The sequence below is a fragment of the Carassius auratus genome, chromosome 25 (genome assembly GCF_003368295.1).
Source record: "Carassius auratus strain Wakin chromosome 25, ASM336829v1, whole genome shotgun sequence".
NCBI classification, from domain to species: domain Eukaryota; kingdom Metazoa; phylum Chordata; class Actinopteri; order Cypriniformes; family Cyprinidae; genus Carassius; species Carassius auratus.
In genome coordinates, this window is record NC_039267.1 from 22,963,277 (window position 1) to 22,978,831 (window position 15,555).

The 15,555-nt window shown below is 36.4% G+C and overlaps 1 protein-coding gene across 4 annotated transcripts in view; it reads right to left on the reverse strand.

The window, feature by feature from the left end:
- Positions 1-15,555, reverse strand: part of pamr1b (peptidase domain containing associated with muscle regeneration 1b) — a 121,010-nt gene that overhangs the window by 11,776 nt on the left and 93,679 nt on the right. For 2 of the 4 annotated variants that reach the window (XM_026203178.1, XM_026203181.1), the window contains exons 6-9: positions 7,745-7,852; positions 5,106-5,276; positions 4,808-4,996; positions 3,678-4,538 (exon numbers count right to left, since the gene is read on the reverse strand). In XM_026203178.1, coding sequence (XP_026058963.1) covers positions 3,678-4,538; positions 4,808-4,996; positions 5,106-5,276; positions 7,745-7,852 — 1,329 coding nt within the window. The remainder of the gene's footprint in view (positions 1-3,677; positions 4,539-4,807; positions 4,997-5,105; positions 5,277-7,744; positions 7,853-15,555) is intronic. The other 2 variants (XM_026203179.1, XM_026203180.1) reach the window with 2 other exon arrangements.

Consider the following 15,555-nt stretch of genomic DNA (forward strand, 5'->3'; position numbering starts at 1 on the left):
TGACTTGACATTACATTAGCTGAAGTATTTATATCTAGAATTTCTGCCTTTTGCCTCAGGCTGGTGAGACCCTCTTGGTACTTCCAAACACACACACACTAACACATACATATTTTATATATATAATAGCAGTCACTCCTCTCTTCCTTCTCTGCTAATGTCTGCACTGTAAAATGACTTACTACCATAACAAAATTAACAATTCATTTAACTCTTGCATGCTTTTTAAAACATTTTCCTCGCTCCTTTGTCCTCCTCCTCTCCCTCCTGCTTCATCTCTAATAGCTGACGAATTTGCCACGTTTTTCATTAATAAAATTAAAAACATCACTGCACAATTTTCCACACCACAATCCATCAAGCTCATATCACCAGCAAACATACACTCATTCACATCCTTCTCTTCACTCTCTGAGGCAGAAGTCTCCAAACTCATCCTTTCTAATCATCCTACTACTTGTCCGCTTGATCCTATTCCATTTCATCTTCTTCAAGCCAAATTCCCTGCAGTTGTACCTGCACTCACTCACACCATTAACACATCCCTCAACACTGGTGTTTTTACCTCATCATTTAGACGGGCTCGTATAACTCCACTACTTAAGAGACCCACCCTCAACCCATCTCTTTTAGAGAACTACAGACCAGTTTCCCTTCTTCCTTTCATTGCAAAAACACTTGAACAAGCTGTGTTCAACCAAGTCTCTTCATTTCTCACACACAACAATCTCCTTGACAGCAACCAATCTGGCTTCAGAAGTGGACATTCAACTGAGACTGCCTTGCTCTCAGTTGTTGAAGCTCTAAGACTGGCAAGAGCAGAATCCAAATCTTCAGTACTTATCTTGCTCGATCTGTCCGCTGCTTTTGACACTGTTAACCACCAGATCTTCCTATCAATGCTACTGGCGAAAGGCATCTCAGGAACAACACTTCAATGGTTTGAGTCTTACCTATCAGATAGGTGAGGTGTCCAAGTCACAACATCTAACTACTGGGGTGCCTCAGGGCTCAGTTCTTGGACCAGTTCTCTTCTCTGTCTACATGTCATCATTAGGTTCTGTCATTCAGAAACATGGATCCGACGGTAGTTACTCACATCTCAGCTTGTCTAACAGACATTTCTTCCTGGATGATGGACCATCACCTTCAACTCAACCTTGCCAAGACAGAACTGCCTGTGATTCCAGCAAACCCATCGTTCCATCACAATTTCACCATAAAGTTAGGCACATCAACCATAACTCCTTCAAAAACAGCTAGAAGCCTTGGAGTTATGATTGATGATCAGCTGACTTTGTCAGACTACATAGCTAAAACTGTCCGGTTCTGCTGATTTTCTTTATTCAACTTCAAGAAGATCAGGACATTTCTTTCAGAACATGCTGCACAACTCCTTGAATAAAAATTCAACCTACAGTATTGTTCAAAATAATAGCAGTACAATGTGACTAACCAGAATAATCAAGGTTTTTAGTATATTTTTTATTGCTACATGGCAAACAAGTTACCAGTAGGTTCAGTAGATTGTCAGAAAACAAACAAGACCCAGCATTCATGATATGCACGCTCTTAAGGCTGTGCAATTGGGCAATTAGTTGAAAGGGGTGTGTTCAAAAAAATAGCAGTGTCTACCTTTGACTGTACAAACTCAAAACTATTTTGTACAAACATTTTTTTTTTCTGGGATTTAGCAATCCTGTGAATCACTAAACTAATATTTAGTTGTATGACCACAGTTTTTTAAAACTGCTTGACATCTGTGTGGCATGGAGTCAACCAACTTGTGGCACCTCTCAGCTGTTATTCCACTCCATGATTCTTTAACAACATTCCACAATTCATTCACATTTCTTGGTTTTGCTTCAGAAACAGCATTTTTGATATCACCCCACAAGTTCTCAATTGGATTAAGGTCTGGAGATTGGGCTGGCCACTCCATAACATTAATTTTGTTGGTTTGGAACCAAGACTTTGCCCGTTTACTAGTGTGTTTTGGGTCATTGTCTTGTTGAAACAACCATTTCAAGGGCATGTCCTCTTCAGCATAGGGCAACATGACCTCTTCAAGTATTTTAACATATGCAAACTGATCCATGATCCCTGGTATGCGATAAATAGGCCCAACACCATAGTAGGAGAAACATGCCCATATCATGATGCTTGCACCTCCATGCTTCACTGTCTTCACTGTGTACTGTGGCTTGAATTCAGAGTTTGGGGGTCGTCTCACAAACTGCCTGTGGCCCTTGGACCCAAAAAGAACAATTTTACTCTCATCAGTCCACAAATGTTCCTCCATTTCTCTTTAGGCCAGTTGATGTGTTCTTTGGCAAATTGTAACCTCTTCTGCACATGCCTTTTTTTTAACAGAGGGACTTTGCGGGGGATTCTTGAAAATAGATTAGCTTCACACAGACGTCTTCTAACTGTCACAGTACTTACAGGTAACTCCAGACTGTCTTTGATCATCCTGGAGGTGATCATTGGCTGAGCCTTTGCCATTCTGGTTATTCTTCTATCCATTTTGATGGTTGTCTTCCGTTTTCTTCCACGTCTCTCTGGTTTTGCTCTCCATTTTAAGGCATTGGAGATCATTTTAGCTGAACAGCCTATCATTTTTTGCACCTCTTTATAGGTTTTCCCCTCTCTAATCAACTTTTTAATCAAAGTACGCTGTTCTTCTGAACAATGTCTTGAACGACCCATTTTCCTCAGCTTTCAAATGCATGTTCAACAAGTGTTGGCTTCATCCTTAAATAGGGGCCACCTGATTCACACCTGTTTCTTCACAAAATTGATGACCTCAGTGATTGAATGCCACACTGCTATTTTTTTGAACACACCCCTTTCAACTAATTCAACTAACTGCCCAATTGCACAGCCTTAAGAGCGTGCATATCATGAATGCTGGGTCTCATTTGTTTTCTGAGAATCTACTGAACCTACTGGTAACTTGTTTGCCACGTAGCAATAAAAAAATATACGAAAAACCTTGATTATTCTGGTTAGTCACATTGTACTGCTATTATTTTGAACAATACTGTACCTTTGTAAATTTTTTGGATTCTATTTTCTTTTCATTTATTATACAATTATATAAACAAAACAATTATATGAAAAAGACCTCTAACACTAGCTTGCTCTATTTTTTTCTATTCTGTTTTCTTTTTATTTATTGTATTATTTAAAAGCCCTTGCTACGTGTACTACGTTTAAGCTAACTGAGACTTGCTATAGCACTTATATATCATTGCTCTTTTGTTGTTTTTGATTGCTTCCACTGTCTTCATCTGTAAGTCGCTTTGGATAAAAGTGTCTGCTAAATGACTTAACGTAAATGTATGTATATACAGGTATGTATACACACACACACACACACGTATGTACATACATATATACATATGCACATTTCTTTCTTAAAGTGTGACTTTAGCCCCATTGTAACCTACTGTTCTGTATGTTCAGTATGAAGTATCATAAATCAAATATGGCAGGGAATCTGTTTTAGCATATAATTCCCACTCAAGTCAGCTGAATAATATACATATGGAAACCATTAACAGAACTGGACATAATTCTTGCAAAAACAATTTAACCGTATTAAATCACTATAAAACATTTAGTTTCATAATTCTGTGGTGTTTATAAAGCATAGTAGAAACACTTGCGATTACCAATAATCTGCCCAGATTCACCTTCCATGTCTGTGTTTTGTTGAAATTTTTTTTTTGTCTCTTGTTGTAAATCATGTTCGGATGTCTTTTCATTCACTGAATCCACTTTGACCATGTCCATAGGTTTAGCCATCAATGTCATTTTGTCAGTTGGCTTGCTCACTGTTGGTATGACTGTTGTGCTATTATTTCCAATAGTAGCTGTTGGGAGTTGTTCAGTTTCTTCAAGCAGTGTCCCCAAATTTTCTATTTCATTCCTATTGACAAATTGAGTGTTATTTCCTTTGTATATGGTATCTATTTCATAAAGAATATTGTCTCTCTCATCTTCAGTCAGGCTAACTATTGTGTATTGAGGTCCATCAGTTCTTTTTTGTCCTTTTTCCATTCCACCATCCTTGATTTTGTCAGCCTTTGTTGTCTGATTATCGGTCATCTTATTGTCTATCAAGACAATATCTATATATTCCGTGCTCAAATCTTTTGTTGGACTTCCAACTTTCTTTCCTATATCTAAATGTGTGTCTTTGTCAAAGGGTTTAAGAGTGTTCTTATCCTCTCCAGTTTCCTTCTTTCTGATTGTGTTAATGCTGCTATCAGCATCTTTGCTTTCAGCTTTAGGTTTTTCTTTTACAAAATTGCTAGTGAAATCTATGCCCATGTCTTCACCAAACTTTCCATCTTGTCCCACATTATCCTTTCCAGCGGTAGGTTTTTGTGGTTTTATATCTTTGACTGTTTTTGACTCATTTTCTTTTTCTTGTGAAGTTTTGTTCTTGGCATGGCCCACTTCGTCTTGTCCGATAGGTTTGTGTTTGTCTTTGCTTTGTTCATTATCTGCTGCAGGAATTTTGTCCAGCTCTGTAAATAGGAGAAATGTAAAGGTTTAATTAAAGCACTTCTCTACCACTGAAAAACTGAAGTACAAATGGAAAAACAAAATAACCACAGGCCTATCATACTGTATATGCAAACAGACTGACAATAATGATGTTAGGTAAAATACACTGAAGATTTGAGATGCTTGATGTTATAAGCAGTGACCATAGAGACAATCTAGCTATCCACAGAAGTGCCCAATGCTCAGGACCAAGAGCTACTAAGTCACTGTATTGCTCAGTACTCAGTACCTTTGACACAGGTTGGTGCTGCCCCACTCCAAGTGTTATTGCCCAGACAGGTTCTCTGAGGGATTCCATTCAGTTTGTATAGCTTATAGCAGAAATACTGTATAGCAATAAGTACATCATTTGGTCCATAAACAAGGAAGTGATCACCATGCTCTGGCTTTGGTGGAATGACGCAGTTTTGGTCAGGCACTGATGAAAAGGAACAGTCAAGGTTCAACCATGATCAAATTAATTTTAAAAAGTTGTTTTTTTGTCTTGTTGGAGACCCATATCTTATAATGAGTTTTTAGTTGCTTACCACACTGTGGACTTGGTGTACTCCATGACCCATCCAATAAACAGGTGGCCATCCTGAAACCCTTTAATGTGTATCCAGGGTCACACTGGAACACAGCACGTCCTCCAACCCTTACATCCAGATGCTCTATATTCCCATAGGCTGGAACCAAAGGACTTCTGCACTCAAGCACTGGTAAATCATAAATACATAGACAGGGCTCGGCATTAACGCTTGTTCTCTCTTCCACTTGTCTGGTACAAGTTGCTTGATTAAAATGTGAATAATAAAAAATAACCAGGAAAGCAGAGACTTTAGCCACCAAAAACATTAGTGTGCAATGATTCTGGTTTTATTACATTAGGTGTAAAAACAGTGACTGAAAATTAACAAGGTTGCACAAAATTGAGGCTTGTGTGTGAGAAAGAAACTTGTAGAGAAATTAAAAAAAACAAGAGCAACACAAAAGCAACACCAAACGGTCAAGAGTGATGTTTTCATGAATTTCAACACGATTGCAATGTAACAATAATTTTATACAAGTAGTTGATTACAAGAAGTTTATATTAAGAGAATTACACTTTAGACATAATATTTACTCTATAATATTTTTGCTCTATTTTACCAACAAGCATAGCTCCAGTTAAAACCACAGCAGATCTGTTGATCTCAACAGTGTTTTGTTAAAAATCAAGTGAGTCATGAAAGGCAAATGAAAAGTATCAGAAAAGAGCATATAAGTAAAAACCATCCTCCTGTTTTAACCCTTTTCTGAATCCTGTTAGTTTACTGTTAGGTTTATGTAGATGGAACATATATCAGGGGCAGAATAAAAAGTGCAGCCTTATAAAATATATGGCATGAATTTGTCTTGTAAGCAGAGGTGTAGTGGTACAAAAAGAACAAAAGTTATTGTTAAAGAGACTCAAGAAGGAATAATAAGGTTGAAATCTATAAAGTTTACTAAATGACAAAACAGAGAGAACATTTTTTTTGTAAAGAGGAATAGAGAGGGAGGCTTATATCCAGGGGTTCCAATGCAATGCACTTGTACGTAATGATTAGGGATTTGGGATTATTTTCATAGTCAATTAATCTGTTGAATATTTTCTCAATTAATCGGTTAGTTGTTTGGTCTATAATATGTCAGAAAAATGTGGATCAGTGTTTCCCCAAAAGCCCAGGAATGGTCCTCAAATGTCTCGTTTTGTCCACAACTCAAAGATATTCAGTTGACTGTCACAGAGGAGAGAAGACACTAGAACATATTCACATTTTAACAAGCTGGGTCCCACTTTATATTCGGTTGCCTTAACTACTATGTACTTACATAAAAAATAAGTACAATGTACTTATTGTGTTCATATTGTATTGTAAAACACTTTTGCTGCTATTGAGGTGGGATAGGGGTAAGGTTAGGGAGAGGGTTGGAGGTATGGGTAAGTTTAATTGTGGGTTAAGGTGTAAAGTATGGGTCAACAGTGTAATTATAAATGTAATTACAAAAATTAAATACAGATGTAATTACATATAGTTTTTTTTATAATATAAGTACAATGTAAAAACATGTATGTACACAATAAGTACATTGTACTAAATTATTAATTAAAATGTAAGTACATAGTAGTTAAGGCCACTTAATATAAAGTGGGTCCACAAGCTGGAATCAAATATTTTTTTACTTTTGTCTTTCATATATTTTATCAATGACACAGACTGCAATGACACAGACAGCTTCATTGCTGAAGGACATCCTTTTGGTCACATGGTTCACGTGAGATGATTGACAGCTTTACAAACTAATGATATTGCACTGATGTCATAGCTGACGCGAATCAATAAGAGGAGAGTAATCGCTAGCTCTGTTAGCTGTTTTAACTCTGCAGATCGCATAAATCAGTGTAAAATTAATAGAAATTTTATTATGTATTACGAAATATTTTACAAACATGTCATACAATTATTATCTCTTCAAATGTGCGCACCATTGGACTATAGCCCTGGCGGATCGTGGATATTGTATGAATCTTTAATATGACTCAGGACTATCGAGTTGTCTCAGAGAGTGATTCGTTCATTTTGTGTTGACCGCACATGCGCATTACATATGGGTTCTGAATCGACAGGTGAGGTCAGAGTCTTGTATAGAGAGTCCCATAGAGACGGGAAGAGAAAAGATTAGTTCATTGTGCTGAACGAGACTCAAAGATCCGAGTCAGTAAAATGATCCGAAACTTCCCACTACTACTGGCAACACCGCAAGCAATTGGTCAACACTGACAAGTTGCAGCGCATAATAATAATGAACAACATGAAACTAAAACCACATAAGCTTAATTTAAAATGTCATAGGAACTGTAGGCTATTTAGAGGTGGATAAACTCAATTTAGAGGTGGATAAACGCACTGTTGAGGTGGGTAAATGCTATTTCTGAAAATTTGGGAGGTGCTTAAATGGCGTTTACGTGGGTTTAGCCTCCACTACATCCCTGATTGTAAGGTTAGTAGTAAAAACAAGTGTTAACACATTTTAAACAAAATAACATCAGCAGCAGGAACAATACGTTAGCTGCAGTTTGAGTCTAGACTTAACCTCTAGTCATGTCTGTGTATGGATATAAATAAGTTGTTAATTTATCTCTTAAAAAGACTGTTCTCACCATGTTCACATCTCTTTCCAGTATATCCAGCAAGGCAGGCACAGTGGAAGGAGTGAGAGGAGTCTACGATGCAGGTGCCATCATGCAGACATGGAGAGGATATGCATTCTACACAAATACATTTACACATCACGCAACAATAATACATTATGCATTACAGTATGTGCACATGTCTAAACACACATAGCCATATATAAATATAGATGTTATATTACATTTACAAGACAACAAGAAAATAAAAGATTTGTTTTCTTGATAGGTCAAATTGCATAAAATACATGCATCGGGGCTTTCAAGAGGATATTGTCAAAGATTATCTTTTGGGATTTTTATCTTTTTGTTTGATAATAAAATTGCCTTTTTCCCCCTCATTTAAATAGACTTTTAAAGACATGCAAAGATCACAGGTGGCCACAGATTATTATTATACAAAATCTAAAGCATGTTGAAAACAACATACTTATACTTGATCTGGACAAACTGTGTATAATTAGGAAGAATAACGACTCCAGATCTATGTCAGAGTGTCTGAACGCTCACGAATCTTTCTGCAGCGTCATGAGGAGAGCGGCAAGAGCGGTTCACTTCCGCGATTTGGTAAGATTGCATTCACATAAGCAGCGAACCGTACCAGAGTTCACATGAAGTGTACCCCAGACCACCGTTTTTAAGCGGACTCGGGTACAGTTCGCGGGTGTGCATCCGAGTACGGAAGACAGCGTTCACATCATCCAAATGAACCGAGCTCTGACATCAATCGAACCTGGGTACGCACCAAAACTACTAGTGTGAAAGCACCCTAAGTGTGTCTAAACAAATGCAAAAGAAATCTATGATGTCTCTTGCTCTGGCTACTGTGTATAGACCACCATGGCCATATACAGAATTCCTCAAATAATTTGCAGATTTCCTCTCAGACCTTTTGGTTACCGTTGATAAAGCGCTAATCATCGGAGATTTTAAAGGAAGTCTTCTTTACTTGCTTTCATATAATTTAAGTAAAAAAAACAATTATAATAATAATAAAAAATTTATAAATTGCAGCCGCATTTAAATGTAGGTATGTATAATATTCTGTAAAATATTATACAAGATTTGCTAGGTGTGCATGATGCCGAATGCACAGCATTTATTCTTATTTGTCTACATATTTTATCTTCATTAAAAACCTTTTAATGATCTTTTAATAATTTTATTTTGGACAACTGCATGTGAAAAAAAAGAAAAAAAAAACTATTTACTTTGTAATGTATTTGCAAAATGTGAATTATTATTCATTTTTTCCTGATAATAAAAATAACAGAAAATTGGGGAGTCTCACATACATGAGAAACATATCTACAGAAAGCTTGAAATGTCTTTTTAATGAATTAATTCAAAAGGAAAGCATTATGTAATCTGTGAAGGTTGCATTTCTCTTTAAAGGCACATCCATGTGGAGAGAGCCAGCAGTGTGAATTTCATCTTGCAGCCAACAAGAAAACATTTGTTTATTAATAAATAATTAAAATTTCTCCTTTTTCACAATTAGAGTACTTATGCCTGTGCTTTGTGACAAACTTAATGCATTTGCTTGAGCGCAGAATATATTAAGACTCATTATGGATTATAGATGTCAATTTAATATAAACCTGCGATTAGTTGAATAATGCAACAAATAATGACAAATGAATGATTACTAACTAGAAAAATCTTACATGGGGCAGACCTATTAAATACCCTCTAGACATCTCTGTTAAAGTTTTTAAAGCATTTTATACACGTTTGCATAAATACTTCTTTCAGAACAGTCTGTAATGGAGATGCCTAAAAAATTTTTTAACTATATTGCGCTATACAGTAGCGCAATATAGTAGTATAACATTTGAAGTGGATCAGACCTTTTTCTTTAAAGTTGTCCTAAAACCTGCTCTGCAAGTTGGAAACCCTCATAAGACACTATCCATGTGAAACAACTTTTTTCGATCCCCACAAGCTATACAGAACAATTCCAAACCCCAACCCCCTCCAGCTGAACTGAACTCAGGCTGTTTTTTGGCTGCGAGGAACGGTGTGTTGTCAAGTTACTGGGTTGAAACTGTCACCGCGCGGTAGGACGCGCAGAGGAAGACACAGGGTCTGGGTCCAAATGCAGTGAAATTATTTATTAATTATAAACAGGAACAAAAAGGCCAACATGACAAAAACAAAACAGAAACAAATCACGGGAACAGAGCAGATGGAGCCAAAATGCAAGACACGAAACATAACGTAATGACATTAAACTTTAGACATAGAATACAACCAGACAGAGTGGGGTTGGAGCAGTGGATAAGACGCATGCCTTGGGTGAGAGAGACCTGGGTTCGAATCCACTGTGAGACACCAATGTGTCCTTGAGCAAGACACTTAACCCCTAGTTGCTCCAGAGGCGTGTGACCTCTGAGAGATATATAGCAATTGTAAGTCGCATTGGCTAAATTATTATAATTTTTTTTTTTTTACAGAACAAGAATTAAAAATATATAATTCTAATTGATACATATAATTGCAATATATAATAATATAGGCTTATAAACAACAACAAAAAAATAATTGTTAAGGTAATTAAAAGCGATAAATAAGGTAAAGTTGGGCTTTTCTCTCTCACTTGGGACAAATCCAGATGTTTACATATTTGTGATGTTGCCCATTTGAAGCGAAACTCTTATTCATTAGGTAAATTAGGCTTTGGATTTGAAACCTGAAGATTTTTTTTTTACCAAGAAAGCACCAAAATGAAAACATTTAACATTTTATATATATATATATATATATCAAGAGAATGCCAAGAGTGTGCAAAGCAGTAATCAAAGCTAAAGGTGGCGACTTTAAAGAACCTACAATATGACATATTTTCAGTTGTTTCACACTTTTTTTGTTATGTACATAATTCCACATGTGTTAATTCATAGTTTTGATGCCTTCAGTGTGAATCTACAATTTTCATAGTCATGAAAATAAAGAAAACTCTTTGAATGAGAAGGTGTGTCCAAACTTTTGGTCTGTACTGTATTTATATATTAGGGATGTAACTATACGCATATGAATTTCGTTCGTTGACAACAGGCAACGCCCCTGACACCCCTGAAGTAAAAAAAACAGCAATATGTTTTGTTAAGCTACTCAGTCAGGCGCTCACTCACTCAGTACGCACTGAACGCTCGTTGCAAAATGGCTAATGTGTTTAACAGACCAGAAAAAGAATAGCTCCATCATTGTTCAATGTAAAAAAAAAATCATACTTTGTTAGTTTTAATAAATAAAACATTTTTAAAAAATCAAGGAGTTATCTGCCAAATATTTCTTTTTTCTGTATCTAAAACGTAATGAACTGTACCAAACCGTGACACCAGTGTATCGAACCGAACTGAACCATGAATTTTGTGTATATATATAACAATAGCATGCAAAAGAGCCTTTGTGTAAAGGTCTTACTTTAAATTTTTGTAGTAGACTGTAGGATATGACTATCCTATTTTTTAATGCCATTTAAGGATGTTATAATGTTATATTATAATGTTATTGTTGTTTTACTGCATCCTTTCATCTCCGTTTACAACATTTTACAATTACATTAGGTTCGCAATCAGTCCCTTTGCGCCACCTGGCGGTAGTTTCACAAATGATTTTAACATGCGACTGACTTGCAGTTAACCCAGCGGTCCTGCGGCGTCGGTATTACTCATTCTGGTTGTCTACCTACTGTAGATATCATACCTCAAAGTGATGATGTTACTGACCATTTCCTTGTATCGTGCATGCTGCGTATCACTGATATTAACTATATGGCTTATATAGTTACCGTCTGGGCAGAACTATTGTTCCAGCCACCAAAGATAGATTCACAAATAACCTGCCTGATTTATCTCAACTGCTATGTGTACCCAAAAGTACACATGAACTAGACGAAATGACTGGCAACATGGGCACTATTTTCTCTAATACATTAGAAGCTGTTGCCCCCATCAAATTAAAAAAGGTTAGAGAAAAATGTACTGTGCCATGGTATAACAGTAATACCCACTTTTTTAAGAAAGAAACTCATAGCCTTGAGCGCAAATGGAGAAAAACTAACTTGGAAGTTTTTAGAATTGCATGGAAAAACAGTATGTCCAGCTATAGACAGGCCCTTATGTCATATACATATACACAAACTCATTTAAAATAACCAAAACAATCCAAGGTTTTAATTTAGCACAGTGACTAGATTAACAAATAACCAGAGGCCAACTGATTAAAATATTCCATCAATGTTTAATATGAATGACTTTATGCATTTCTTCACTGATAAAATAGATAACATCAGTAATACAATAACAAATGTAGATTCTACAGTCTCTAATACATATGTCTAATAATAGTATTTCTGTAGCTCAAGTGGTAGAGCACTGCGTTGTCAAGCATTGGGGGTTCGATTCCTCGGGAACACATGCTAGGTCAAAATTGATAGCCTGAATGCACTGTAAGTCACTTTGGATAAAAGCAACTATAGGACAGGAAGAGCTAAATACACTTGTCACTGCATCTAAAACAACAACATGTTTATTAGATCCTGTACCCTCTAAATCAGTGGTTCCCAACCTTTTTCCTTGGGGCCCCCCCTATGCACGTATTTAACAGTCCGTGAACCCCCCCCCCCCCCCATATATATGACAGCTAGCAAAGAGGCCTCAGCTAGCACTGACACGGAGCCTGACCAGCCTGACATGGCTCAGATTCACGGGATGCTGAGCAAGATATTAGAGGAAACGGCGGATAACAGAAGTGGAAGATCGAGTGAGTCAGCTAGAGGACGAGCAAGCTAATATAAATGCTAGACCGATGGGCGCTACTAAAGAGGACATACAAATATTGACAGATAGGTTAGCCACAGCTGAAGACAGATCTCGACGCAATAAACTCAGATTCGTGGGGATACCGATTGTATTATGAATTAATTCAAAAGGAAAGCATTATGTAATCTGTGAAGGTTGCATTTCTCTTTAAAGGCACATCCATGTGGAGAGAGCCAGCAGTGTGAATTTCATCTTGCAGCCAACAAGAAAACATTTGTTTATTAATAAATAATTAAAATTTCTCCTTTTTCACAATTAGACTACTTATGCCTGTGCTTTGTGACAAACTTAATGCATTTGCTTGAGCGCAGAATATATTAAGACTCATTATGGATTATAGATGTCAATTTAATATAAACCTGCGATTAGTTGAATAATGCAACAAATAATGACAAATGAATGATTACTAACTAGAAAAATCTTACATGGGGCAGACCTATTAAATACCCTCTAGACATCTCTGTTAAAGTTTTTAAAGCATTTTATACACGTTTGCATAAATACTTCTTTCAGAACAGTCTGTAATGGAGATGCCTAAAAAAATTTTTAACTATATTGCGCTATACAGTAGCGCAATATAGTAGTATAACATTTGAAGTGGATCAGACCTTTTTCTTTAAAGTTGTCCTAAAACCTGCTCTGCAAGTTGGAAACCCTCATAAGACACTATCCATGTGAAACAACTTTTTTCGATCCCCACAAGCTATACAGAACAATTCCAAACCCCAACCCCCTCCAGCTGAACTGAACTCAGGCTGTTTTTTGGCTGCGAGGAACGGTGTGTTGTCAAGTTACTGGGTTGAAACTGTCACCGCGCGGTAGGACGCGCAGAGGAAGACACAGGGTTTGGGTCCAAATGCAGTGAAATTATTTATTAATTATAAACAGGAACAAAAAGGCCAACATGACAAAAACAAAACAGAAACAAATCACGGGAACAGAGCAGATGGAGCCAAAATGCAAGACACGAAACATAACGTAATGACATTAAACTTTAGACATAGAATACAACCAGACAGAGTGGGGTTGGAGCAGTGGATAAGACGCATGCCTTGGGTGTGAGAGACCTGGGTTCGAATCCACTGTGAGACACCAATGTGTCCTTGAGCAAGACACTTAACCCCTAGTTGCTCCAGAGGCGTGTGACCTCTGAGAGATATATAGCAATTGTAAGTCGCATTGGCTAAATTATTATAATTTTTTTTTTTTTACAGAACAAGAATTAAAAATATATAATTCTAATTGATACATATAATTGCAATATATAATAATATAGGCTTATAAACAACAACAAAAAAATAATTGTTAAGGTAATTAAAAGCGATAAATAAGGTAAAGTTGGGCTTTTCTCTCTCACTTGGGACAAATCCAGATGTTTACATATTTGTGATGTTGCCCATTTGAAGCGAAACTCTTATTCATTAGGTAAATTAGGCTTTGGATTTGAAACCTGAAGATTTTTTTTTTACCAAGAAAGCACCAAAATGAAAACATTTAACATTTTATATATATATATATATATCAAGAGAATGCCAAGAGTGTGCAAAGTAGTAATCAAAGCTAAAGGTGGCGACTTTAAAGAACCTACAATATGACATATTTTCAGTTGTTTCACACTTTTTTTGTTATGTACATAATTCCACATGTGTTAATTCATAGTTTTGATGCCTTCAGTGTGAATCTACAATTTTCATAGTCATGAAAATAAAGAAAACTCTTTGAATGAGAAGGTGTGTCCAAACTTTTGGTCTGTACTGTATTTATATATTAGGGATGTAACTATACGCATATGAATTTCGTTCGTTGACAACAGGCAACGCCCCTGACACCCCTGAAGTAAAAAAAACAGCAATATGTTTTGTTAAGCTACTCAGTCAGGCGCTCACTCACTCAGTACGCACTGAACGCTCGTTGCAAAATGGCTAATGTGTTTAACAGACCAGAAAAAGAATAGCTCCATCATTGTTCAATGTAAAAAAAAAATCATACTTTGTTAGTTTTAATAAATAAAACATTTTTAAAAAATCAAGGAGTTATCTGCCAAATATTTCTTTTTTCTGTATCTAAAACGTAATGAACTGTACCAAACCGTGACACCAGTGTATCGAACCGAACTGAACCATGAATTTTGTGTATATATATAACAATAGCATGCAAAAGAGCCTTTGTGTAAAGGTCTTACTTTAAATTTTTGTAGTAGACTGTAGGATATGACTATCCTATTTTTTAATGCCATTTAAGGATGTTATAATGTTATATTATAATGTTATTGTTGTTTTACTGCATCCTTTCATCTCCGTTTACAACATTTTACAATTACATTAGGTTCGCAATCAGTCCCTTTGCGCCACCTGGCGGTAGTTTCACAAATGATTTTAACATGCGACTGACTTGCAGTTAACCCAGCGGTCCTGCGGCGTCGGTATTACTCATTCTGGTTGTCTACCTACTGTAGATATCATACCTCAAAGTGATGATGTTACTGACCATTTCCTTGTATCGTGCATGCTGCGTATCACTGATATTAACTATATGGCTTATATAGTTACCGTCTGGGCAGAACTATTGTTCCAGCCACCAAAGATAGATTCACAAATAACCTGCCTGATTTATCTCAACTGCTATGTGTACCCAAAAGTACACATGAACTAGACGAAATGACTGGCAACATGGGCACTATTTTCTCTAATACATTAGAAGCTGTTGCCCCCATCAAATTAAAAAAGGTTAGAGAAAAATGTACTGTGCCATGGTATAACAGTAATACCCACTTTTTTAAGAAAGAAACTCATAGCCTTGAGCGCAAATGGAGAAAAACTAACTTGGAAGTTTTTAGAATTGCATGGAAAAACAGTATGTCCAGCTATAGACAGGCCCTTATGTCATATACATATACACAAACTCATTTAAAATAACCAAAACAATCCAAGGTTTTAATTTAGCACAGTGACTAGA